Source organism: Podarcis filfolensis, assembly GCF_964270895.1.
Source record: "Podarcis filfolensis genome assembly, chromosome: 15".
Taxonomy (NCBI): domain Eukaryota; kingdom Metazoa; phylum Chordata; class Lepidosauria; order Squamata; family Lacertidae; genus Podarcis; species Podarcis filfolensis.
Genome location: NC_139618.1, coordinates 24,658,201 through 24,686,061, shown reverse-complemented (window position 1 = coordinate 24,686,061; position 27,861 = coordinate 24,658,201). Strand labels below are relative to the sequence as shown.

General features: G+C 45.2%; 1 protein-coding gene and 1 long non-coding RNA gene across 2 annotated transcripts in view; both read left to right on the top strand.

Moving 5' to 3' along the window:
- The window catches only part of POU2AF1 (POU class 2 homeobox associating factor 1), a 31,665-nt gene extending 12,999 nt beyond the window's left edge, over window positions 1-18,666 (top strand). Inside the window, exons 2-5 of the mRNA XM_083589081.1 lie at window positions 10,371-10,510; window positions 11,622-11,664; window positions 12,187-12,458; window positions 16,511-18,666. Of these exons, the coding sequence (XP_083445207.1) occupies window positions 10,371-10,510; window positions 11,622-11,664; window positions 12,187-12,458; window positions 16,511-16,825 (770 nt within the window). The 3' untranslated portion in view covers window positions 16,826-18,666. The remainder of the gene's footprint in view (window positions 1-10,370; window positions 10,511-11,621; window positions 11,665-12,186; window positions 12,459-16,510) is intronic.
- Window positions 926-5,568, top strand: LOC310750827. Its single transcript, XR_014542315.1, has 2 exons — window positions 926-1,385; window positions 5,223-5,568. It is a non-coding gene; the product is annotated as an uncharacterized lncRNA (long non-coding RNA).
- Window positions 18,667-27,861: the final 9,195 nt, after the last annotated feature.

Genomic DNA, 27,861 nt, shown 5'->3' with positions numbered 1-27,861 from the left:
TGGATAGTTTGATTATTTTATAATTTGGAATGTTTTTAATGTGGTTTTTATTGGATTGTTAAAATGGGAAATTTAATAAATATTATTACCAAAATAAAATAAAATAGTGATAACATGTCAGCCAGCTGCTCCTGCTCTGCCTCCTCCTCCTCTCCCATTATTTCCAAGGTTTCCCCCTCATCCGCCTCTGAGCTGTGATCTCCCTCAAACCCCTCTTGTAATTCTGAACTGTCTTCTTCTCCTCTGTCCAGTCCCTGACAGAACCACATGTCTTCTGCCTTGTGACCCATGAGAGAAGAAAAGCACAATACAAATGTAAGGAAATAAGTAAAGGCAAACAACAGGGTAGGGGCCATAGCTCAGTGTCAGGGCATGTAATTTGCATGCAGGGGACCCCAAATTCAGTCCTTGGTGTTTATAGTTAAAGGGATCAGGTGGATCTTGCTGTGCCTCAGAGACTGTCAACTGGGAAGTCCAATACTGGGTTGGATAAACCAATATTCTGACCTAGTGGGAGGCCGTTTCCTAGCTTTAAGTAAAGTTGTTATTATTTTTAAGTAGAATGGTGGGAATTAGACTCTAGTTCCCATTTGCAGAGTATGCGGAAGACAGCCCTGGGTTGTTTGACTCTCTAATTAGTTCTCTTTTTTTCATCTTATATAAACTACGCAAGACCCTCTCTTCTAAAGTTTAAATAACATATAGTTTTTACTCACTGTACTTTCAGTGGCAGATAAAATATATACAATGCAGGTGGATGTTTCTTAAGATGCTAATACGTCTTACATAGATTACCAGCCATAGGCAAACTCCAGCCCTCCAGATGTTTGGGACTACAATTCCCATCATCCCTGACCACTGGTCCTGTTAGCTAGGGATGATGGGAATTGTAGTCCCAAACATCTGGAGGGCTGGAGTTTGCCTATGCCTGGATTAAACTGTTGCAGACTAACTCTGAGGCAGATGGAAGCAGCACAACACAACTGTTAAGACTGTTCTATTAACTGCCATAACTGTACCAACTGAAAATAACTGCCACAGAGTCTTTGACATCATAGAGTTCTACTGCTCTTGCGATCAATTCTTTGCATATGCATTTTGGATGCTAACATCCCACAGGTATCACATTTCTGAATACATTCTCAAGCAGGCAGAGCCATTCTGACAACACCACCTCATTCTGTCGCAAGGATAGACCAGGCCAGAGTCAGAGGTCATATTTGCAATCAGTTTAAAGCATCAGTCCCAGGGAGAGAGACATGAAATAACAGGTTAAAATCGGGCAGGCGTGTTTATGAAGACTTCTGACAATTGTGGACATTAAAATTACTGGGCCCATTATCTTTCCTCGATAACCATTAATTGCCCTTGAAGCTTGTCGGCAGGTGAGACCGTGAATGCGCTGGAGGTGAAGAATGAAATCTGGCTTGTGTTTAAATCACTTCTCTTTAAAAACAAACTAATAATAATAATAATACATGCTCCCTTCCTCAGTTCTAGAAGGCATGTGCCAACATTTCTTATCTCATGATAAGAATCAGCCCCTGACAAGATGCAGAGCAGGGAGGAGAAAGACCTCACACCAATTTGAACCTCCCAAAGCAAGATTCCTCCTGGCTGTCTATCATTCCTATGACTGCCGTGGTGCTTGGTGCAACACACAGAACAGCGATAAGCATGTTTCTGTGGTGGAGGAAGCCAATAGAACTGGAAGGAGTTGCATCTCAGTTGCTTCAGGAGCCAAGGTTTTGCAGAGATAGAGAGAGAGAGAGAGAGAGAGAGAGAGAGAGAGAGAGAGAGAGAGAATGTCCTCTGGTTGTGCCATCAATCTGCTTGGCATTAATTTCCCTTGTCTGTTCTTAAGGTTCTCATAATCTCAAATCTCCTCTAGGGCATGCTGATTTTCCTTGTAAGATTTAAATGCATTTCCCCTCTGCAATTGCGCTTTCAAGTAAGACATCAGGGGTCCCTTGAGTCTGTGCCAGGTGGAAAGCTACACTCCCAGTACGCCATCTGGGAAGAGCCGACTACACAACCGTTGGTTAAATGGTGTTTATTATAAATTGAGGTAAGGATCCATTTCCCCAGAATATAACCCTCTCCTCTACAAAGCAGTATTCTTTTCTGGAGAGATGAATCAACACTGCTGTCTCTTTTTCCTTGTCCCTGCTGATAATACGGAGTTGCCCAAGTGTTCTTCTGAGCAAGGATGGCCAAATTTTTGCTTCTCCCCATTTCTCCCCCCCCCAAAAAAAGTTCAGCTCACGTTTAAACACCAGCTTGCACTTTCTTCTAAGTCCTCATGAACATTCGTCAACATAGGAGTGTGAATTTCTCCTAATATTAATGCTTGCATGCAGTTCTGCCTAATATACACATTTTTTGCAAAGCATTTTCTTCCTAATAGAATGCATTTTGTATGTTATTTTCACCAATATATGCAATTGCATGCATACTGTACCCTAGCATATGCACTTTTGTGCTTGGCTGAAAAACTGCACTGGAAAATTAAGAGAAGAGGGGGTTTTGAAGGATGGCTGTGTCTTGGTCTCATATTGTTTCAGAAAGTACAAATTAGATAGATTCACTTTTAAATGTGGTCTGAATCATATTTCTCTCCCCCCCATCCCTACATCCCATGCTACTCCCCGATGTTCCAAAGATGGTTCAGAGATAAATGCACAATTTGCAGGTGATTTTGTCAATGTCAACTGTGAACTTACTTAATTCTCTGGAGACGGTGACAGACACGAATTCTTTAACAGAAGAGGCTATTGCCTCATACAGTGGCTCCAGAAAGATAAATGAAGAATGTGGGGGGGCTGTGGCGGGAGACTGTGTGAGGATGAGCAAGTGATGTTAAGTGAAGATAAATGCTTCTGGCCCATTTCTGCAAGTTGAAAGGTACAGACACCATCTGTGATCAACAGGACTCTGTAAGAGAATACCTTTTAAAATTTCTGCTTCACATATCTGCAGGCTGGGGAAAGGTGGCTGGCCAGAGAGAGGCATAGATTACTATTTCACAAGATTGTGGCAACATGTTTTACATATACAGAGACAGAAGTGAAATAGAGAGGCAGAGAGAGAGAATAGGCAGAGGAAATTATTTGTGATAAAGGTGTTGGACAATTTGTGACATCCAGTTGTGAGAATGCTTGGATTGCAGAGTGATGAGAGCGCAAGCATTGATTTCAAAAATTATTTGGTGGGCTAGAGCATCAGACAGAGAGCTTGCTGGTGAAGCTTATTTACTGCCGTAACAGTCATGCTGTTTTAATAGAAACCTTTTTTATTATCTGTGAAATGCCAAGACATGGGTCACCCATGTTTTGGGACCTATGAGCTCATGTGTGAAACTGTTGTGAGGAGGGGTGGAAGGATTTGTCAACCTTGGTTCTCTCATTTCTCCAATTTTAAATCCAGCTTTTCCACATTTCTGCAGCAGTTTGTGGTTGGTTTGTTTTAAGCAAAATCCTCACGAAAATTATCCAGTGTGTTAGTGCTAATTTCTCCTAATATACACATTTTTGTATTCATTTTTGCCTAATACACGATTTCTTGAAAGTATATTTTCCTTAATACTTAGTTTTCCCCTAAGATAATGCATGCTTGTATGTTATTTCTTATAATATATACATCATATGCACTGTTTAATATAATAATTTGTGTACAAATCACTTGCATTGCAAAATTCGGAGGAGTGCAAATTTCAAAAGGTGGGTGTTTCCATTTGTATATTGTGAGAATTAGATTTGCCTTTAAATGCAAACTGAATTCAACTTCTCCTGCATCCCTACCCACTACCCCACTTGCTACAATTCAATTTCTTCCCTGTTTCCCCAAACAACTGGCCTTATGAAACATACTGAAGCAAAAGAGCATTAAACAACATAACAAAACAAGTTGAATAGATACATTATCTATCATGTTACGCTCCCAGATTACATTCTCAGATACTTCCTTGAGTAAGAACATTCTCACCTCTTACTTACAGTTCCCCACAAATGTCTTAATTATGGTTCCATGTGGCCCTCTCCCATAAACTCCAAATTCCTTAGTCTGCCAACATTTCCTGCAAGAGTATTTCCCCTTTCCACAATGGCCCTGAATTACTGACATTCCAACATGCCTATATCCATCTCTGTGGTGTCATAGCTTTGTTTCATCTTTGGGAAATTTTCTGTGCCCATGAAGTTGGTACTAAGTTAAAAAAAAAAAGCTTGTGAGGTTGCTGAGGACTCCCCCTCTCTGCTTCCCAACCTGTGCATCTTATAATAGCTCCTGAAACTGATGGTGCATGTTCCTGTGGTGCATGTTCAGTCTTTCTCCAACCCGTTCAGACACCACCATCCATACATCTGGGCAGCATTTTCCACCACCTTTGAGAATTTCCTGGTTCTTTATTCTTTTTCGTTATCTGCGCTGAACTCTGCTACGTTCTTTGCAACATCATCATCTGAGGAGCCTTTTTGGTTTCCTCCTCTCTCTTCCTTCACACCACCAGCAGCTTTAGTATGTTTCGGTGTCCTGTCTTGCTCATTTCCCCAGAAACATTTGTCATTACAAAGACTGGCGAGTTTTCAAATGTTGCCTTAACAACTTTTTAAATATCTTTCTCCCAGTAATCGTCCAACTTATTTCTTTTTTCCTTTTTCAGCAAAACACAACCCCCTGTTTCTATTTCTGTCTTTTTTAAAATCCTGAGTTGCAATTCTGCTTTTGTTTCTCGCTCTTTATCTGTGTCTACCCTTTCTTGCTTACATAAGCTTTGCCATTTTCTGTGATGACATTCTAGTCAATAATTGGGCATGTGGTTGTTCACTGATTTTCATCTTTCCCTAAGGAGACAATATAGGCTGGCACTCTCTCCCCAAGTCCCCACAAACTACAGTTTTGGAGAACAATACATCCATTGTTAGTAGCTCCATCTATGAAGTTCTTGAGGAAGAGCTTAGCTTAGAGCATGGGTAGGCAACCTAAGGCCCAGGGGCCGGATGCGGCCCAATCACCTTCTAAATCTGGCCCGCAGACAGTCCGGGAATCAGCATGTTTTTACATGAGTAGAATGTGTCCTTTTATTTAAAATGCATCTCTGGGTTATTTGTGGGGCCTGCCTGGTGTTTTTACATGAGTAGAATGTGTGCTTTTATTTAAAATGCATCTCTGGGTAATTTGTGGGGCATAGGACTTCGTTTTTTTATTTTATTTTCAAAATATAGTCCGGCCCCCCACAAGGTCTGAGGGACAGTGGACTGGCCCCCTGCTGAAAAAGTTTGCTGACCCCTGGCTCAGATGAATTTAGTTTTGAAAAGCACAAAGATCAACATAGTTTTGAAAAGATCAACCAGACATTTTAAGGGCGTGCTCTTCAGCGGCCATCTGTGAGAAACTCTCTACTTGTTCTGATGGAGCATGAAAAGAGGTGCAACCCAGGAGATCATTTGCTGTGTTTGGAGAAATTGTTGTAATTGTTTCCCAACAGTAGCTACCACATATGTGCATATATTTTCATTTTACATGCAGTCTTGTTTTGTCAATTAATAAATTTCTTTTATACCAATTTCACCAGGGTGTTTTTTTTATGTGACTTTGTCTGTTGTTGTTTTTCCATATTTTGGGGGGCTATGAGTGGTATGCAACTAATGCATCCCATTAGTGCAAGAATTTCCACTTGTGCAATGGGTCTTCCTGCACTCTCCTCCCTGCCATGTGCCCTGCACTGTCCCCAGATCTGCTCTGGAGAATTGGAGGAATCCCTGCAGCAGATTTATGGGGGTGGGGGAGGAGAGTGGGGAAGTCCCATTGCACAAGTGGAAATCCTTGTACTGATGTGTTACTCAGCACTAATATGAATACAACCCCTTCCTCTCTGTCTCAATTTTTTTCTGCTGATGGGACCCAGTTCCTAAAGTTGTCATCACAGACTTATCAAACGGCCCGTAATTTTGATAGTTGAGGTGTTTTGTAGTGATGGGGCTTGTGTTTTACATTGCTTCCTGGGTGTACAGCCTCCCCGAGGATCCCTTTTATGGGATCCTGTCAATGACAGAGGTGTAGGACACAATTTGCCCTGGCCAGACTTTAGCCTTCCCCATATAAATGAATTCTAGTCACGAATGGTGACCGCAGGAACTAAGAAGCTGGCCTCTCCTACCTGCCAGCCAAGCTTCTGTTTTGTGGCGTGCAAGAGTGTGATTCATTCATTCTCTGGCAGTGCTTGTCTGTTTATCTATCAGAAGATCACACTATTTGTGCAGTCAGGCATCAATGTTTACGGCATTTTGCAGAAGAACATAAGATAAAGCAACAGTTTCTTGCCCTAAAGAGCTTACAATGTGATTTTTGACAAAGGTGTGAAGAGGAGGGAGAGAGATGAGAGGCTGTGGGAAAGTAGAGGGTCAATGGTGAGGCACGGGAAAACTGAGGATCAATAGGGGACACAGGGAAGTTGATGGTCAATAGAAGATATGGGGTGGGTTGAGAGACAGGGAATATTTGTGAGCAAGTAGAGTCATATATACTTATCCTATGTTTTTGTTGGGGATGTGGAGTAAGTGCTGGTCCAAAAGCTTCATATATCTCTGGTGGGTTGTCTGGATGCACACTTTGTTTACTCCTGAATTATTTACTCCATTCATTGGGGGGGGGGGAGGCACTGGCTATTTCCTTGTGTTGCTAGTCTTCCCAGTCCCCACAGCTTGGCATGGGTTACAATGAACACATTGCTGGACAGAAACAGCTTAAAACAATATATCTTTATCAAAACTCCATCTGTCTGGAATTGGCCAGCAACACGAGAGTTACAGGGAACCAGGCAGAGGGCCTTCTTGGTAGTGGCACCCGCCCTGTGGAACGCCCTCCCACCAGATGTCAAAGAGAAAAACAACTACCAAACTTTTAGAAGACACCTAAAGGCAGCCCTGTTTAGGGAAGCTTTTAATGTTTAATAGATTATTGTATTTTAGTGTTTTGTTGGAAGCCGCCCAGAGTGGCTGGGGAAATAATTTATAAATAATAAATTATTATTATTATTATCTGATGTGGTGAAATGCATGGGGTTAATATGGACTTGGGCACAAGCCCGTGGGCAGCTCCATCAAGGACTGGATGACAGACCACAGCAGCACCTTGTAAAACTGCACCCAAACCTCAGGGGAATGAATCTTCAGACTAGTATAAAATAATGTTCATTGGATATAATTTTTGTCCAAGGATTAGTGAGCCAACCACATTGCCTTAACAGGCTTTTCGCTGGATGGCTTTGAAACTGGCAGATGGTTTTATTTCCTCCAGCCAGGTATTTGTCGTCAGTTGCAAAATGTTTAAAATATGTGTGGGTCAGTAGAAATATTTACAGAACGATCTCTGGTAAAGACAAGGCAGTTTCCTGGTGCTTGCGTTTAGAACAGAGGTGAGAAGAGGGTGAAAGGTAACAATGTGTAGCAGATTGGTAGATTAGTGTTTTGCAAAACTTTTACTGGTGGTCCAGATTCAAAGTTATGACTTGAAACGCCACTTTTGACTCAAATGGGCTTTGAATTGAGGCTGTAAAGCAGGAATTGGAAGACCACATGCCTTGGGGTTGAGTGTGCTCTCCAAAGACTTCTGCCTAGTCCTCAGGACTCTCCCCAGTCTATAGCCTCCTTTCCAGGCCCCATTTCTCCTGAAGCTACACCTCTCCCTGGCCCTGTTCCTTACTCTTTGAGTGCTTTGCCTGGCTGGAAACTGTCCTCCGGCTGTGATCGTGCTTTTCACTTGCCTGGATGGAAGACGGACAGGTGGGTGGGTGGGTGGGGCTGCTCGATGTAGAACCATCTGATCTTTTGCAGTTGGCAGATAGCAGTCTATTGTACAGAAGTAAGGGTGGCGCTGTGGGTTAAACCACAGAGCCTAGGACTTGCCAATCAGAAGGTCGGCAGTTCGAATCCCCGCAACAGGGTGAGCTCCCGTTGCTCAGTCCCTGCTCCTGCCAACCTAGCAGTTCAAAAGCATGTCGAAGTGCAAGTAGATAAATAGGTACTGCTCCGGCGGGAAGGTAAATGGCGTTTCCATGCACCGCTCTGGTTCACCAGAAGCGGCTTAGTCATACTGGCCACATGACCCAGAAGCTGTACGCCGGCTCCCTCGGCCAATAAAGCAAGATGAGCGCCGCAACCCCAGAGTCGGCCACAACTGGACCTAATGGTCAGGGGTCCCTTTACCTTTACCTTTTTAAGAGTCAGATCTGTGGCTCTTGCTGTGCCTAGTGTTGCCTCTGGCCACACCCACAGCTGGCATTTAGCCCCATGGGAAGGTTTCCCATGAGGGAATGGAGTCTTTGGGTTGAAAATAGCTCTCCAGCCCTGCTGTAAAGCCAGGACTATCCAGCAGGGATGCCATTATGGGAGTTCAATGCATCCTTGGACCATTCTCATGTTTCAGACCACACACAATTACTTCTCTAAAGAGGTCTCTGTCTCTGGTCAGCTCACTAATTCTCCATTGATATTTGAAGGGCTGTACTGTAGACAGATATTTTGTGGCAAACGGTGCATAAAGGTACTATAATAAAAAGTTAAAATTAAACAGCCTATTAAATTGGCCTCTCTTGCCATACAACTGGCAGGTGGAAAGGTCTTAACCCAATACCTTAAACTCATATGTTGCCTTCTATCAGCCACCAGCAACCTGGTACCCTCCAGATATTCTGCAGCATAGCCATCAACCCCAGCCATCCCAGCTCTTTCTTGTTGCCTGGTACCTGAGGCCCTTTAAACTGGAGATGCCATGAATTGAACCCAAGCCCTTCTGTGTGTGACATACCTTCCCCTCAGGATTGAAGGTGCCGGGTGGAACTCTCTGAAGAGGACAATTCATAAACAAGGTGCCACCTCTGGCAGTGGAGGCCTCTGTTAAAAATTAGCTACCATTAGAGATCTTGCTTATACCTGCTAAAGGCAAAGATCCTTTTGTTTGTTTGTTTTTTAATATAATTTTTATTCAGTTTTCTGTTTTACAATTTAAAGTGCATCCTTAAGATATCAAGGACTTCCCTTCTGCTTTTTCCAAGGTTCATTTTACATATCATAAATCCCTGCATATTTTACAAAAACTATACCGTTCAGCATTCCATCATTACATCCATCAAAACTTACACTGTTGAATTTATCTTAATGCTGCCAACGTTTTCAGCTGTACACAGCAATTTCCCATATATTCAATAAACGTTTTCCAATCTTCTCTAAGTGTATGTTCTTCTTATTCTCTTATTCTATGTGTTGTCTGCAAGCTGCACATATTCTGTTAAAAGGCAATAAGCAGCGTTTTTATGTGGAATGGCACATATCTGTGTTTCCCCATTTCTGCTCACTACCTTCTGGGTCTGTGGCTCGGTGGTAGAGCACCTGCTTTGCATGCAAAAGGTTCCTGGTTCCATCCCCAGCATCTCCAGGAAGACCTGGGCGAGACCCCTGCTTGAAACCCTGGAGAGCAGCTGCCAGTCAGTATGGACAGTATTGAACTAGATGGGCCAGAATCTGTATAAATCAACAATCGATAAGAATTTGGAATACAGAAAGGGGAGGCATGAGGAAGTCGGGGAAGATAGGATATGAAATTAGGATATGAAATGATACATGTTTTTTGTTTTGTTTTTGTTTTTGTATGTTTATGTTTGTTGTATTGTCTTTATATGGAAAAATAAAAATATTATAAAAAAAAAAAAACAGAATCTGTATAAATCAGCTTGCTTCCTGCATCCAACCATTCAAGTTGTTTATGTTTTGATATGGCTTTAATGAGAGAGGGTGAAGCTGGACTCCTCTGAAAAGGAACGGGACTGTTACCTGTTTGATTAGTTAGAACTTGGTTAGGAAGGAAGCACTGGTTATCAGCTCAGGTATGCCTACCGATTGCAGTCAAAGCCCTGTGCCGCGGAAATTGCTGCCGTCAATGGATTTATCAATATTTCCTTATGCCCGTAAGCTTTGATACGGTGTCAAGTCATCGCCGCCAAATACTTTGCATGTGATAAAGCTTACCTGTTTCAGATACAGAAGTGAGTTGTGTTTCCTTGTGACTCACACTATCACAAGGCTTCGGAGTGGCTTCTTGGCTGACTGCCGGGCTGATTATTCAGTGGAGGTTTTATAGCAAGCCATGGGGCTCAGACCTCACGATTTGCAATTGTTTTAATTCGCTAGAAAAGAGAGAGGAAAGAATGGTCAGGGTATGTCTACACTGCACATTTAATCCAGCTTCAAATTGGGTGTAGGGGGGGCGTGTGGAAGGGAGCAAGGGGAAATTCTATTGCACAAGTGGAAGGTGTTCCACTCATCCAATATTTGAAGCACTGAGAGAGAAAAATAATTATCATTTTCCCCTCCCAGGTTCTGCACCCGAGCAGCCCCCGCCCCCAACCCGCCCCTATCAAGGCGTCCGTGTCAAAGAGCCCGTAAAGGAACTCCTAAAGCGAAAGCGTGGCAGTGTTCAGAATGCAAACGTGGCCACAGCTGGGGCAGCGACGACGGTAAGAAGAGCTGTGGGCAAAACCACAGTTTGTGGGCAAGATCCTCTTCCTCTCTGAATCTCCTTGTTGATTCATATGGGTTTCCATCATGATGTCACCTACGCCAAGCTTGGTGTCTTATGCTCAGAGCTGGCAGGCTAAGCAGACCTGAAATCGAGCTTTGTACAAAGCTCAGGTGGCAAAAATCTGATTTTAAAAACTGAGCCAGGAGAAGCAGCACTTGCAAACAGCTGAAATGAAAGGTGGCCTGTTGTGGGGCAGCGTGGCTTGAGGAATCCCCACCCCACTCCTTCTGCCCTTTCGTTCTCCAAACAAAAGCCTTTATTTGGTTTGGTCATAAGATTTCTTACCCACCCTTCGTCATCAAGACCTGGGACGGGTTCTCACAATATAACACAGTTACAAGAGCAAGTAAAACCATTATTATTATTATTATAAATCAAAACTGATGAGGTGGGTCCCGCAAAACAAAACACCTTAACTGTCAAAGGCCAGGGTAAAGAGGTGCATCTTCAGGATTTGTGCTAAGCTGTACAACAAAAATGGTAAACAAACTTCTGCCAGAAAGGAGTTCCACAACTGAGGTGCTGCCACAGAGAAAGCCTTCTCCCAGGTTGTCATTCCCTGCTCTTCTGAGGGTAGCAGAATGACCAAGGCCACATTCACGCCATGCGCTTAAAACGTCATGGTACCACTTTGAGCAGCCATGGCTTCCCCCAAAGAATTCTGGCAGATGCATCTTGTTAAGAGCGGTTACAATTCTCAGAGTGGTTTAATAATCAACTCCTCTTCACAAGGAGCTCTGGGGGATGGGGTGGGGGGGGAGAGATGGCTTTCTAACAACTCTCAGCACCCTTAACAAACTACAGCTACCAGAATTCTTTGGGGGAAGTGACATAATGGTGCTTTAAATGTAAGGTGTATGGGCTGCCTAAGAGAGCTCCCTACTGCCCTGTCCATATGCTGGACCTGAAAGCTCATTAGCTGGCCTTGAAGTTTGATCACAGTTTAAATATCACTGAAATGAGTTTCCTAGTTGGCCTCTGAGTAATATTTTCTCTGGTATTTCATTTTCTTAAATAGCTGATGTCAAACTATTATTTTCCTTTAGGTATTTTTTCCCCATCAGCCTGTCCCTTCCTATTCACCCACTGGTAAGTGTCTCAGTATTCTAGTCTATTCTAGTTTTTGCTTTTGTTTCTACTTCTTTGCTCACCGGTTTGTTTCTGACATTCTCACAGCTTAACTCTCAAGTACAACTGGGGGAGAAATTCAATTCAGTTCGTATTTAGAAGGGAACCTTCCTAACTGGCCTTTCCCCAAAGCTAGCTGTGAGCCGAAACACAACCATCCTTTGAAATTTGCACCTTTCCGCATTGTGCTTTGCAGATCTCCCAGTCAAGTAATGTGTTTCTAAAAATGAATATTTTAGCGAAAACAGTGTGCAAAATATATGCAGGGGGGGAAACGGTTTGCAAAAATAAATAAATGTGTCTATCAGGCAAAATTGCATAGGAAAATATGTATGTTAAAACTTTGCACTAAAATGCTGATGAATTCTGAGGACCTTAAAAAACAACAACCCAAAGTGGAAATGACTTAAGATTGGAAAAAATGAGAAGCTGAAACTCACAGATTTACCTCTCCCTACCTTCAAGACTCTCCTCTCTTCACAGGCCAAGTCTGCACAGATTCGGATTTTGTCACTTCTGCACTGCCAGTGATGGATGATGGGTCGCTGTATTCCGGTTGGTTAACACAACCTTCTCCAGCCTCTCTGCAGCCTTTGACCCAGTGGACAACCTACCCAGATTATGTCTCACATGAAGCTGTCAGCTGTCCTTATTCAGCGGACATGTATGTCCAGCCCATGTGCCCAAGTTACACACTCGTCGGAACGTCTTCGGTGCTCACTTATGCATCTCAGCCACTGATCACAAACTTTGCGGTGAGTCTGGCTGGGTCACTGCAGTGGACCAGTTCTACTAATTTCTTACATTTTTATTGAACATGATTTATATGCCTCCTAACAACACTGGGACGTGGGTGGCACTGTGGGTTAAACCACAGAGCCTAGGGCTTGCTGATCAGAAGGTCGCGGTTCGAATCCCCGCGACGGGGTGAGCTCCCGTTGCTCGGTCCCTGCTCCTGCCAACCTAGCAGTTCGAAAGCACGTCAAAGTGCAAATAGATAAATAGGTACCGCTCTGGCGGGAAGGTAAACGGTGTTTCCGTGCGCTGCTCTGGTTCTCCAGAAGCGGCTTAGTCATGCTGGCCACATGACCCGGAAGCTGTGTCCCAGCTCCCTCAGCCAATAAAGCGAACTGAGTGCCGCAACCCCAGACCTAATGGTCAGGGGTCCCTTTACCTTTACCTTTAACAACAACAGCAGCCTCTAGGTGGTTTAACTTAAAACTATATCAGCCATTTATAAGATGTTGCAGATAAAATCAGCAAACTTTAAAAACACCGAGATGATAACTTGATCAAAATATCGATGAAAAGCAACAGTTTTAAATACAAATACACATAGTAAAATTACGTTTTTGGTTAGGCTAAGCAATGAAGCTTTTAGCAGTTGTAGAAAAGGGTGCAACGAAGGCACCTGCTTCAGGGAGTTCCAAAGAGAAGATGCTGCTACTTTGAAGGTGCAATTCTATTTTTACAAGTGCAGCGCAAACAGTGTGTGGCAGTTGCAAGAATGCCAGTTTCATAGATCAAAGTGGTCAAGTGGGATAAGGTGGTCCTTTAAGCAAGCTGGTGTCAGGCTCCTGAGGGCTTGGTGAAATATTTCCCTCAAGATTGCACATTAAGTATTGTTGAAATCAAGTATCACTGGGTGACAAATACACATTGTATGCAATATCCAGTAAGCATTCATCAGATATTTAAATATACAGTGAATGTTTGACATCACAATTCTCAGAGGCCATCACAAAGGGATTATTTTCCTGATGCAAATCCTCTTCGACTCTAATTTAAGCACAGGCTGTTATAGAATTAAGCTTCCTCATGTGAGAAGTAAAAAATTAAGAACATTGTGTGCACCTTGGGGGGGGGGATGAGAGAGAAAGTGAGAGTATAGTCATCAGCTTAGTATTGGCTTTGACTAGCAAGGAATCTCATCGCTCCGACTGGCAGCTTCTGAATTGCTGTAACTGAAGAGTGCCATAAATTGCATTGTTCTGTCTTGCTACCCAAAATATCAAATATCGGATCTGAATATTCGCAGGGAGCACCTGGGTCCTTTTCTTCCTGGTCTGTTTCCACATGATATTTTTTACAACATTGTTTTCGGCTGCATTTCAAATGCTATGAATAATTATTTTATTTGATGGCTTTCAGGGTGCTTTATGTTTGTTTTTTTAAAAACAACACTTTGCACAAGACCAACTGTATATAGCAAAAGCAGCAGTGAGGCCTATTTCCCAACCAAAGACCTGATCACCCATTGATTTCAGACATGATCAAGAGGGACAGTCTGCAGATACTGGGCTGTCTTCCACACTGAAGCCCACGGGGCTGGAATTTCTTGCAAATGTAGTTGTTGCTGTCAGAGATCAACACTGCCTCATGCTATGTGCCACAGCAAAGTGCCATCGAAGGTGGGAGGAACTTAGATCACATGTTCTGTTCTTCTCTTGTAGTTGTTTTACTCAGCTACGGGTATGCACACCTCCGCAAGTGATTGATCCAAGTTAATGCCACGATGCCTCCATTAATTTCTATATGGGGAAGGAAGAGGCAGCATCCCTAGAAACAGCAGAGGGGAGGGAGGAATCTTGTTGCACCACAGCAAGGACCCTGTTAGGGACACTGGTGGCGCTGAGGTCTAAACCACTGAGCCTTGGGCTTGCCGATCGGATTGGAAGGTTGGCGGTTCAAATCCCGGTGACCGGGTGAGCTCCCGTTGCTTGGTCCCTGCTCCTGCTAACCTAGCAGTTGTCAAAGTGCAAGTAGATAAATAGGTACCACTCCAGCGGGAAGGTAAACGGCGTTTCCGTGCGCTGCTCTGGTTTGCCAGAAGCGGCTTCGTCATGCTGGCCACATGACCCGGAAGCTGTACGCCGGCTCCCTCGGCCAGTAAAGCGAGATGAGTGCCACAACCCCAGATTCGGTCACGACTGGACCTAATGGTCAGGGATCCCTTTACCTTTACCTTTACCTTTAAGGACCCTGTTATTCCAAGGGTGCCTAGTAGCAGGTGGGCTTCTCGACCCATCAGCCATGTTAAGGAATCCAGCCTATTTCCCACCATGCAAGTTAACAAATACATAACTCTCTCGTATGCATGGGGAAGAGGAAGGTTTTCTGTTCTGGGTTGGGAACGAACACACAAACTGAGGTGGTTTCTGGTACAGTTTGGAAATCCTTGGATTTCTCTGCCGTCTCTCTTGGCAGGTCCAGAAGTTGAGAGCCTAAGAAAGTAATGCAAGGAGAGTTAATTGGGAGTAGGCTGTAGGCTCAAAGGAAGCTGTTTCATACCAAGGTCAGACTCTTTGTCCTTCCAGCCCAGAGTCAACCACACTGGCTGGCAGTGACACTCTGGCAGAGATCTTCCCTGTCAACACTTACTTGACCTTTTCTAAAACTGGAGCTACCAGGGATTGAATGTGAAACCTTCTGCATGCAAAGCAAGTCCTCTGCCATTGTTGTTGTTTCCCTCTCCTCCCAGGTATTTCATGGCATCAGTTAGCAGAATTTATTTATTCATTAGCCCTGGGCAGCTGCCATGGTTTTTTGCCAACTCCCATTTTATCCTCCAGCAATGCCCCCCATGAAGCAGGTGAGGTTGAGAGTGAGTAATTGGCCCAGCAGCAGTTGGTGGGGTGTGGGGCAAAGTCAAAGAGCCCCTCCTGACTCAAGTGGCATTACTGTTTATATGGATGGGGCTCAGGCAGGCTGCTGCTTCTTTAGCAGAGGGGCAATGAGGTTGGAGCCATGTGGACACATTGGCATGACAGAATTATCTATATGACCTTTGCAGACTAAAAAAAAATCCAGTGATAGCAGATTCTGCTCTTATTCGCTTGTGCAATTTCTGCTCCTGACCTGTGGGTGAGCAAGCAAATTGTGGCAATTTCCATTTCTGATGGTATCCTCCCAGATTCCTAGCCAAAGGTCGCCTAGGGAGCTTAATGGCTGATTGGAGATTTGAACCTGGGTCTTCCCAATTCTAGGCCAACACTCTACTGCAGGGGTGCAAAACCCAAGGGCCTCCAGATGTTAGAACTCACATCAACCTTGACTACTGGCCCTCCTGGATGGGCCTAAGGGAGTTGGAGCTCAGTAACACCCACGTTCCCCATCTGTGGCCTAGTTACTCAACCACACTGTTGTTGTTGTTGTTTAGTCGTTTAGTCGTGTCCGACTCTTCGTGACCCCATGGACCAGAGCACGCCAGGCACTCCTGTCTTCCACTGCCTCCCGCAGTTTGGTCAAACTCATGCTGGTAGCTTCAACAACACTGTCCAACCATCTCGTCCTCTGTCATTCCCTTCTCCTTGTGCCCTCAATCTTTCCCAACATCAGGGTCTTTTCCAGGGAGTCTTCTCTTCTCATGTGGTGGCCAAAGTATTGGAGCCTCAGCTTCAGGATCTGTTCTTCCAGTGAGCATTCAGGGCTGATTTCCTTAAGAATGGATACATTTGATCTTCTTGCAGTCCATGGGACTCTCAAGAGTCTCCTCCAACACCATAATTCAAAAGCATCGATTCTTCGGCGATCAGCCTTCTTTATAGTCCAGCTCTCACTTCCATACTGTATCCTTCATTATTTGTAATGGTTCATTGCTAGTTTTGCAGTTTTTTGTCTGGAGGATTTTAATCTTAACCATTGTTTTTGACTTATTTATTTTTAATAAATGAATGGAGGCATCATGTCTGGGGCTGGTAAGATCTGGAGACCAACAACATCTGCCCCCCCCCCCAATGTTTAGCCTCTCCTGCTGCAGAGAAGCACAAGTGATGGGTCAATCTGTTTTTTCCTTTTAATCAAACAGGCGAGACCCACTTCCACACCAGCTGTTGTGCCTCACTTGGATGTCATGGACCAGCAAGCTCCTCTGAGCTACTTCCCATGGACTCAGCCTATTTCAACATTACCAGCGCCGTCCCTGCAGTACCAACCGGCTTCAACCACCCTCCCTGCACCCCAGTTTCTGCCTCTTCCCGTTTCAATCCCAGATCCGGTCCCCGAGGAGCTGGAGGACTCAAGGAAGGAAATGGGCCCCCTGACCATCGAGAAGCTTCTTCTGCAGGATGAAAACAACAGCACATACGATCTGAGCAACAGCCTCCCAGTCGAAGGTCTTTAAAGCCAGAGTTTCGGCATACAGGGATAGCTTGAAACGTCTCAAGTCTTTGTGGCTCAAGGACAAGCCAGCTCTCTCTCTCTGCGTCTCTCCTTAGGGTGTGAAAACCCGGTTTGTCTTCTGTGTGCTGAGCCCCTTTCCATATTGCACATGCAGAGAAATAGCGGTTTATCGGGGCGGTTCTTCAGCACCCGTGTTTTGGCAAAAGAAATACAGCAGCCCAGCTCCACAAGTAGGAATACCACACTGTGAATAGGCTCTTTCCTTCTAGACGGTGGAATAAAGCGCAGAAACAGGGAAACAGTGGTAAGGCAGGCCACAACAACCCTATTTCAGCTTAAGTACCACCCGGGGAACCCCACAGCACCTTAATTCGTATGGCTAAGCACCCACCCAGTTCCATGGGTGGCTCAGGAGGCCGCCTGGAATTCTGGAATTGAATAGGTGCTGCTTATGGGCTCCTCTAGAAAAATCTTTCAAGGGGGCAAGGAGCAGACGGGGACACGTTTCCCTTGCAAGGTGTGGCTCTTGGCTTTGTACCGTAGGCTGAATTCAACTGGGGGTTTCTGTGCCCATTCCCACTCACACCCCTCTCCCTCCAGGCAAGCAAGTGACAGTTGTCACACTCTAAGAAGAAGGCCACTCCTGGGATGGAAGTCCCTCACCTGTAGATCAAGGGCTTATCCACACTTTCATCTGTGTTGCAATTTCTATAGGTCCATGATTTGTAGGCATGGGTGGTTTTTTGTTTTGGTCACACTGCTGCGTTCCCCAAGCAAACCCACTGTTTATCACTGGATCAGAACAAACAGAAGTTCATGGAAAACCTGATGTTTGTTCCAATTCAGCAGTAAAGCATTGGTTTTCCAGGGGGAAGCAGCAAGATAATAAACCCCCAAAACTGTTCAGGCCTGTGCCTAGAAATCATGGCACAAACAGAGCCCCAAGTGCTCACACCAGCCATTCACAACCTGGCACCCTCCACTATAACTCCCATCAGCTGTGACCATTGGGATGTGTTGACTCAGGATGATGGGAGTTGTAGTCCAAAACATGTAGAGGGTGCCACGTTGGGAAAGGCTCATTACATTCCTTTCTCTCAATCTGTTAAAGACGCACATTCTTCTGAGATTCACTCAGCCCTTACGAAACATATTTAGAATTATCCTGTCATATCAAGTGTCTTTTGTCTCTTGAAACACTGGATTATCACAAGCTATTCAGGGTAGAGCCAATAAAAAATTACAAACTCAAGTTAGGCATGTCCATTAACTTCAATAGGCCTACTCTGAGTAGGAGTAGCATTGGATACACTTAAAAAAAAAAAAGAAATGTTTGAATGTAGAGTACACCTTCTGTGTTTTATTGCACCAAGATACTCAGAGTGCCCTCCAGAATGTCACTATTTTCCAGGAGAGATTTAAGCACATAGGTTTGTGTAATTAAAAGTGTTGTCCTAGCACCCCAAATCCACATTTTTTAAAAAGACTTTTTGCAGCTTGAAAAGTGACAGGCAAATGTGGGGTGGGTGGCTGACTCACAGTAAACAGCCCAGAAGCAAATAAGGATGAATGCAGGATGAAAGTTTACTGTCATATAACCACCCTGTAAACAAATCAGAAAGTATGCTCAGTAAAGTATGCACAGAGTTGTCTGGAGGAAGCTCTCCCAGTTCTTTGTATATAATAGTCAGGATAAACCAATGAAGATGACGGAAAGGCAAGCTGGGTCCCTGCTGTTTTTGAAATCTGGCTTGTTGTTATATTTTAAAGAAGGGATTCGTGCTGGGTGCTGTTATTTCTTTAGGCAAAAATCATAATAAAACTTAGCATTGATGTAGCACATTCCCAGTGGTCCAATGGCTCTGCTTGCATACGCATTTTCCTAAGAATGATTTCCCATGCAAGGACTATTCCTCCTGTGAAGGATGCTACAGAGAGCACCTTTTAAAGCCAAACCCTCTTAAAGAAAGGACACTTTTCCAATGTACACTCAACATTATCTTGGCAAATGGCATTGCTTCATTTCCGAAAGGACTGTCGACATTCTGAGCACTCAGTGCTGTAAAGTTTTTATCGTGTGTACAGTATAACAATCTGGGGACAAATATTGTCTGCAGGATCCGAGGGCCAAGCAGAGCAGTTTTAAAAAAAAGCAATTTAAGACTCTCTCCCTCCCCCCCCCCCCACATACACACACCTCTGCACCTTTCCCCTTCTTTTGGCTTGGATTTCGACTGCCAGAGAAACAGCTGACTCTTTGTCTGGGAATGGGAAAAGCATTGCTTTAACTGAATGCTGTGTGTAGCAATTCTTCATCTAAAAGATCAACAAAGCCTGGGAGACTAAATGGAAGCAGTCAGGTCTAGTTCTGTAGGGTAGAACCTGAATTATCCAGCATGCTCACGCAGGCATAACCCTATGGCCTTTGCTCCTTCAAGCCTGACACCCTCACCTGCCCAAATCTTTTTCTGCCCTCTCAAACCTACTCTCTTTTGGCACCCCTTGCACAGTGAAGGCCACTTTATTGGGGGGAACAGAGCACTGCCTCACCAACATTATTCAGCAAAAGCCAGCCCCCACCCGCTTGCCTTCTTACTTAACAATTAGTCCAGGGCGTGGTAGTACCTGTCACCATCCTCCTAGAGTTGCCCTTGTGGCACTCAGTAGGGAGGAGGATGGAGACAAAACTAGAATTAGTTGCCTCTGCCTGCCGTTAGCTTTGGCGCCACCTACTGCTGGCCTCCCTGCCTTCTACCCTACCAGTGGAAGCATCATGCCATTTTCAGCAACTGTGTTTGCCAGTTTTCTTCTCTGTGTGTTTCTTTTCTCCTTCCTTCCTTCCTTCCTTCCTTCCTTCCTTCCTTCCTTCCTTCCTTCGCCCCAAGCTTTATCCACAAGCAATATGAAAGGCAATCCTCCAGCTACCTTGGTCCTAAGTTGTAATGCAGGAGTGGAGGGCCTGTGGCCTTCCAGATACGGCTGGACTACAACTCCCATCATCCCATGACAATAATCTGTGCTGACTGGGGCTGATGGGAAATGGAGTCCAATGGCATCTGTTTCTATTGCCAGGTTTCCCACCACCACTGTAAAGTAAAATTCATATCTGCTGAACTCTGAACATGGACTTCAAACAGAGGGAAAATATTGTTTTTTCTTCTTCCCACAACTGGCCGAAGCTAGTAGAGCTGTTCACAAGTAAACCGGTGTTACAACTCTGAGCATGTGTCTTTGTGCACACTCGTACCAGGAGAGCTGTGTTGCAAAAGCTTTGATGTCTGTATTAACAGGATGTGAAAGAGCAGCAAAGCGATGTTGAGCTTTGCCCTACAGGATGGGATCCTCTTTTTCACCCCATACTTAGAATGCAGTGCGGAGCTTTCAGGTTCCTGAAGATTGCAGGGGGTGTTGGGTTGCCTACAGGATGGTAGAATTCACTTTCATCACAATCAAAAGTAAATATCCCACACCTGGCAAACGTTCCAATTTTGCCCTGCCAGTGGTGAATGCAGATCTTTCACATTTAGTTTTTCCCCCATTTTGGAGCATGAACTCTTAATGTAGGATTTAACTTGGTATAAGTGTTTTAGACTTGTTGCCATGTGTTGGCAGGTTTGATCTGGGTAGGCATCAAATATGAAATTTCATCAATTAATGTATGGAGGAAAACAATGCAGACATGCCATGCAAACAGAGGTTTTTCTTCAGCAGGAACTCAGTTCCAGCCCTTCTCAGGTGGGTGTCATTGTTATTCTAAGAGAATGAAGGAGGTGTTCATTGTGAGTTCTGGCACCTCTTTTTCTAGAAAAATAGCGCTGCATGGGAGTGTAGGCTTCCTAAAGGCACTTGACTGGCCACTGTCAAAAGCAGGATGCTGGGTTAGATAGACTTCCATTCTGCTGTGACTGGACTATGGAGGAGAAGTCTATCAACAATGGTCAACAGCATCTGTTTTGCAAGCAGAAGGTGCCACGCTCAATCCCAGACAGGGCTGGGAGAAAACTCTGCCTGAAATTCTGTCTGCCTTTGGTCCCTCAGTGTAAAGAATATTGAGCTAGATGGCCCAATGGTCTGGCTTGGTATAAGGCATCTTTCTATGTTCCTGTGTATTAAGGTAGGGGCTGTAGCTCAGTGGCAGAGTAACTGCTTTGCATGCAGTCGAAAGTTCAATCCCCGGCAACCCCAAAGTGCTGGGAATGTCCCTTGCTGAAAATCTTGGAATTCCAGCCAATGTAGACAGTATTGAGCTACCTGGCCCAAGGATAAGGCAGCTTCCTATATCGCTAGTTATTGCTCTGTGTAAAACCAGAAATCAGGGCTCATTCCAAGATCTGTGGGTTTAGCCGCGTCCTTACCCTTACTGCAGATTCTCTCTTCCACTCAAGAAAAGCCAGGTGTGTGTATTCTGTCCCCCAGTAAATGCCACTGCTAATCAAAGTGTTTGATCCGTGGGCCCGGAGCATACAAATATTTACTGAATCGCTCCGGAACCTGAGAGCTATAAAGACAAGCAGTTTAAGTAGGAAAAGCGTAAGATAGGGAGGTGAGCGGTTGAAAGCAACGTGTGGCCTCAAGTCACATTTTACAAGAGGTACAAGAAAATCACCAGGCTAGAGGCAAGATTCTTGTCTCTCCCCCCAGTTTTCTTTTTTGAAAAAATGGTTTAGCAGATGGTTACCTTCCAGCCCTTGCAGCTGTTGATAGGGATAACACCTGGTTCCTGACCATGGAGACAGCAGGTCTGCGGAGCAGCCATGAACTTGTTTGGTTGGGGCTTGGTTGTTGAACTAACACTATACTGAAGCAGTGATGGACGGGCTGGCTTAGATTTTAAAAATAAATAAAGAAGACAAATTCATGAAGGACACGGCTATGAATGGACATACAAATAAAATGATGGTGATGGTGATGACATGAGCTGCAATACTGAACCAATAACTTCAGTGTACAGAGATTCTGAGTGACAGGTGTTGAGGGCAAACCACAGTGGAAGGTGTTGCTTCCTGCTGATTGCTTCTGATAACAGGATGCTGGACCAGATGGGCTGGTGGCGCTGTGGTCTAAACCACTGAGCTTTTTGGGCTTGCCAATCAGAAGGTTGGCGGTTTGAATCCCCACAATGGGGTGAGCTCCCGCTGCTCTGTTCCAGCTCCTGCCAACCTAGCAGTTCAAAAGCACACTAGCGCAAGTAGATAAATAGGTACCACTGCAGCGGGAAGATAAGCAGCGTTTCTGTGCGTTCTGGTTTTCATCACGGTGTACCATTGCGTCAGAAGTAGTTTAATTCTGCTGGCCACATGACCTGGAAAGCTGCCTGTGGACAAACACCGGCTTCCTTGGCCTGAAAGCAAGATGAGTGCTGCAACCCCATAGTTGCCTTTTGACTGGACTTAACCGTCCAGGGGTCCTTTTTTTGGGTCTGACCCAGGAAGATGCATCTTGTAAAGCGAGGGAAGGTGGCCTATGGCCCTAAAGACACAAGCAGCCCTTGAACTCATATTCCTCCCCTACTGAAATTAGGTTTGAAAGAAGCCTATTGCTGCCAGGAGAAGGGCCATTTTCATGCCTAATTGTTGGTGGGGGCAAGGAACAGTTAGTATGCCTGGTTGAGGTGTGCATGCACATCTGTGACTGCAGTCTGTGCACTGTGACAGTGTGCATAAAGTGCTCACAAATGAGCCCATGGGCCCCAAACTGTTGAGTGACTCTACTATTAAAATTCCACAGGTAAATGTAACGTTTCTATTAAAATTACGTCCATGTTTTGAAAGTGAGCAAGCTTAAACAGCAAACTATTTCCTTTGGGTTCAAAAGCTGAGTCCACCAAAGGATTTTTGAAATCAGTGCATGCACTTGCATTACCCTACAATCCAAGTTATACTTTGTGACCTCTGGATGCCACAAAACTTTCAACATCTTTATCACAAATAATCTGCTCTCTCCCAAATTATCATGCTCGGAATTTTTAAAATTCAGTGCACACGGTCAACATTTCAAGCTTCAGCCCTCTCTCTTTCTTTTGCCTCTCTGTGTAAAACATGTTGCCACAATCTTTGGAAAATAGTAATCTGAACATCTCTCTGGCCATCCGTCTTTCCCAAAACCGCAGGTATGTGAGCCAGAAATTCTAAAAGGCATTTTCTTCCGAAGTCAGGTTGATTGTGGACAGCGTCTGTGCCTTTCGCTTTGCAAAAATGGGCCAAAAACAGTTATCTTCACTTCACATCACTTGTCCATGATAGCTCAGTCTCGAAGCTCATTTGCCACCTCCACCCTGTAATTTTTCCTTTATCTTTCTGGAGCCACTGTATGGGGCAATAGCTCTTCCATTTTAAAAAACCATGTCTGCCACTGTCTCCTGATAATTCCATAAGTTCACTGTTGACATTGATAGAGTCGCCTGCAAATTATTAGTTTATCTCTGAAGTGTCTCTGGACCATCCTTCCCGCCCCCCCCCCCCGCCCCCCTCAAGGAAAATACAATCTTTCTTTTCCAGTAGAAGAATTTGAATAATTTCTGAACCAGCATCTGGCTCTCCTTATTTGGTCCAGCTTTCGTGGAGCAGGGAGTTGGGGGGGAGGTTTAGAGTTTCCACACATTTAATTCCTGTTTCCTTAACACATAGGGAGGGTGCTGAGTTTGAATTAGGAATGGAGGATAAATCCAGTTAGGATTTTAATCCAGGACCCTCCCCGCCCAATTCACACTTTCTGAAAACAATACACCAATCTCAGCACAGCTGTGCCTCAAAATTTGCACCTCACCGAGTTGGGTGGTGCAATTGGTGAAAATATAAAATGCCTTCTCTCAGAGGAACTTGCTTGCAAAAAATAAATAAATCTGTATCTTGGGAGAAATTTCTACTAAAATGCTGATGGATTTTCATGAGGACTTTAAAAAAACAACAACACAGGGGAAAAAAATCCCATGTACAACAGCTCTTCTGAAAACCATATTGCTAGCGGAGGAATCAGAGAAATTATGGCAAGTTGTTATGGCGAGGCAACTGCTTTATGCGGCCAACTGATTGCAGGTACGTAAAGACAAAACACCCATAAAGATTAATCTCATTTCCGTCTGTTAAGGCTTGGCCTTGGAACAACAGCCGAGGAATGGGGCTTCTTCTATCTGGGTCTATAAATCATGGCTTCTTGTGCTGCAAAAGGAACTTTTGGCAGGTGCACTGTTTGCAGGCAGAGGCAGAGCTAGCTGCTCTGGCACCCGGAGCGGCACACATGCCCTGCACCTGGGGGCCGGACAAGCATCCCAGGGGGACCACGCAGCAATGTCACCCTGCTCAGGGATGACACCCGGGGTGGGCCGCACCCACCCCTTCCTCCACCAGTATTTGCAGGGAGCACAAAAGGCAACACAAATCCTGCTTTCTTTCGGGCCATACATGAGAAAGCAACCTCCTTCCAGGTCGCAGGTCCACAGGAAGCTGCCTTACATCGAATCAGAGCTTTGGTCCACTCAGTATTGTCTGCACAGACTGGCAGCAGCTCTCTAGGGGTTTGGGCAATGAGTCTCTCCCAACCCTACCTGGAGGTGCAACTGGGTATTGAACCCGAGACCTTCTGCATGCAAGGTGGATGTTTTACCACAGAGCTACGACCTTTCCCCAAGGTCAGACTATTCATCCCTCTTGCCAAGTACTGTCTCCTCCAGCGGTGTTGGTGTTAGTGGACTTCAACTCCCATCTGCACCAGACAGCATGGCAAGTGGGCAGGGATGGTGGGAGCTGTCATCTCACCATATCCGGAGAGCGCCACACTGACTGCCTCTGGTCTGTTCAGACAGTGTGGGGTTCCTGAAGAGCCTCAGGCAGAGAGGATCTTGCCCATCGCCTGCTGCCCAGAATACTTTTCGATGGAGATGACAGGTGTTGTGAATATAAAGCAAGATTACTCACTTTGGAGACCCAAGACAAAAGAGGCTCTTTGCTGAGGAACAGGCTAAGGCACAACTGCACAGGAAAATGAAAGTAACCACAATTTTAAAAAGCTAAAGCATGGCACCTAAGCTCCAACCCATAGTAACCGGAAACAATGTTTAACTCTGTAATTACCAATTCCCTACAACTCCCAGAGACTGATGTCAAGAGGGATTGACAGCTAAACCACTCTGAGAATTGCAGCTCCGTGAGAGGAATATGAGCCTCCTAGCAATTCTCAGCACCCTTAACAAACTTCAGCTCCCAGAATTCTTTGGGGGGAAGAAGCCATGGCTGTTTTTAGTAGCTCTAAAGGCATAGCGCAGATGCAGCATTAAGTTTCTTTGCATTGTGCAAAGACAGGCTTCCTTTTGGAAGCTTGTTTGTCAGAAGCAAACTAAGCAGGACAGTTTTTAAATACAGTGGTACCTCAGGTTAAGAACTTAATTCGTTCTGGAGGTCCGTTCTTAACCTGAAGCACCACTTTAGCTAATGGGGCCTCCTGCTGCCGCTGCGCCGCTGCTGCACGATTTCTGTTCTCATCCTGAAGCAAAGTTCTTAACCCGAGGTAATATTTCTGGGTTAGCGGAGTCTGTAACCTGAAGCGTCTGTAAACCGAGGTACCACTGTAATGACATCAATAGTAGTAGTTGTAGGGTTAGCCTCCCCCTGCCCGCAGGCACAATCTGAACAAAAATCACTCCATGCTGTTCACCTAAGGAAAAATCTCCTTTTTGACCCAAACGCATGTTCTGTTAGTTGGAATAACAGGAACATATCCTCAAAGGCATTGCATTTTTTCCCTATTAGGCCATGGGGGAAAGTGGAACATTTTACAAACGCCCAGCAGGGGTCACTATGGGCTTCTAGAGGTGGAGATACAACATTCCTTCAAATCCAGATGTTTATACATAACACATGTGGCAGGCCGCATTCTGGACCTTGTTTTCTCAACAGGGCAGGAAAAGGATGATCTGAAAGTGTGCGATATTGACATCGGTCACTTGTCATGGTCAGATCACTTCCTGCTGAGATTTAGGCTTTCAGCACTTTCCCCCCTCTACAGAGGTGAAGAACCAAGTGGGATGGTCCACCTTGATGGATCCAATGGGTTTTCAGATGACTCTGCGGTATTTTGTGGCTGATTTGACTGGCATGTCTGCTTTGACCCACCTCTGGAACATCCAAATGGCTCGGGCCGTTGACATGAGCGCCCCTGAGCGCCCTCTCCCACTTTGTGGAGCCCACGTCTTCTCAACCCTGGTATACTCCAGAGCTTAGGGCAAGGAAACAAGCTGGGAGACAGCTGGAACGCAAGTGGAGGAAAAGTCCAGCTGAATGCAATCAAACCCTGGAGAGGGCTCATCATCAAGTCTACCGTGTGGCAGCGAAGGCAGTAATGAAGGTACACAGTGGTACCTCAGCTTAAGAACAGCCCTGTTTACGAACTATTCGGTTTACGAAATCTGCAAAGCCAGAAATAGTGTCCCGGTTTGCGAACTTTACCTCGGTCTAAGAACTCTTGAGAGTCCCATGGACTGCAAGAAGATCAAACCTATCCTTTCTTAAGGAATTCAGCCCTGAGTGCTCACTGGAAGGACAGATCGTGAAGCTGAGGCTACAATACTTTGGCCACCTCATGAGAAGAGAAGACTCCCTGGAAAAGACCCTGATGCTGGGAAAGATTGAGGGCACAAGGAGAAGGGAACGACAGAGGACAAGATGGTTGGACAGTGTTCTCGAAGCTACCAGCATGAGTTTGACCAAACTGCGGGAGGCAGTGGAAGACAGAAGTGCCTGGCGTGCTCTGGTCCATGGGGTCACGAAGAGTCGGACACGACTAAACGACTAAACAACAACAAGAACGGAAGTTGAATGCTGGAAAGGCACCGGTGGCGGGAGGCCTCATTAGGGAAAGCGTTCCTCAGTTTCGGTTTAAGAATGGACTTCCGGAACGGATTAAGTTCGTAAACTGAGGTACCACTGTACTTTGCTGCCTCCATTGCATCCTCATTGTGCCAGAGCTTTTCTGGGTAGTGTGGGGCCTCTTACAGGCTGCCCCAAACAACCAACAGTAGCTGAGGACAAAATCCCTTGCATCCCCTGGGATCTTGACTCCGCTATTACAGCAGATGACTCTCAAGGGGTGTTCAGAGCACTGTCTAGTCCTGGTGTGCTGGGTGAGTTTTAGTTAGTAAGGCTTAAGGACGTGGACAAGCTGCTTGGACTGGTTAGGGCCACCACTTGTGCTCTGGACCCTTGGCCCTCTTGGCTGACAAAAACTAGTAGGGAGGGAACAGCTGGCTGGGCCAGGGAGGCGATTCATGCCTCCTTTTGAGAGCGGGTGATCCCTGCCTGCTTGAAGGAGGCCACACCATTCTTAATAAACCGTCCCTGAATTCAGAAAATCTAAGTAACTACCAACCTGCTGCTAATCTCCCTTCCTCGGGCAAGGTTCTGGAGCAGGTGAATACAGACTAGATCCAGGCATTCTTGGAGGAAATGAATTTTCCAGAACCATTTCAATCAGGGTTTAGGTGCTGCTTTGGAACTGAAATTGCTTTGGTCACCTCTGTTGGGAGAGAGACAGGGGAAATGTGTCCCTGTTAATTCTCCTCGACCTCTCAGTAGCTTTCAATACCACTGGTATCCTTCTGGAGCAGCTTTCCGAGTTAGGGGTTGGTGGCACCACATTGCAGTGGTTCTGGTCCTACTTGGATGGTCGTTTCCAGAGGACAATGCTTGGGGAGTACTCTTCAGCCCCGTGGAACCTTTAGTGTGGAGTTCCTCGGGGTTCAATTTTATCCTCTGTGCCGTTTAACATCTACAGTACATGAAACTGCATACTGGCATTATGCAGAGTTTTGCAGTATGGTGTCAGCAATATGCTGATGACACACAGCTCTACTTCTCCTTTACAATTGCAGGTGCAGAAGTGGAAGCACTGGACCAGCCTTGCCTTGGTAATGGACTGGATGAGAGCTAACAAACTGAAACTCAATCCAGATAAAGGCACTGTTCGTGAATGGTTCCCTAGACCGGAGGGCTGGGGGGTTTCCTGCTCTTGATGGGATTACACTTCCTCTGGAGGAGCGGGTACGTA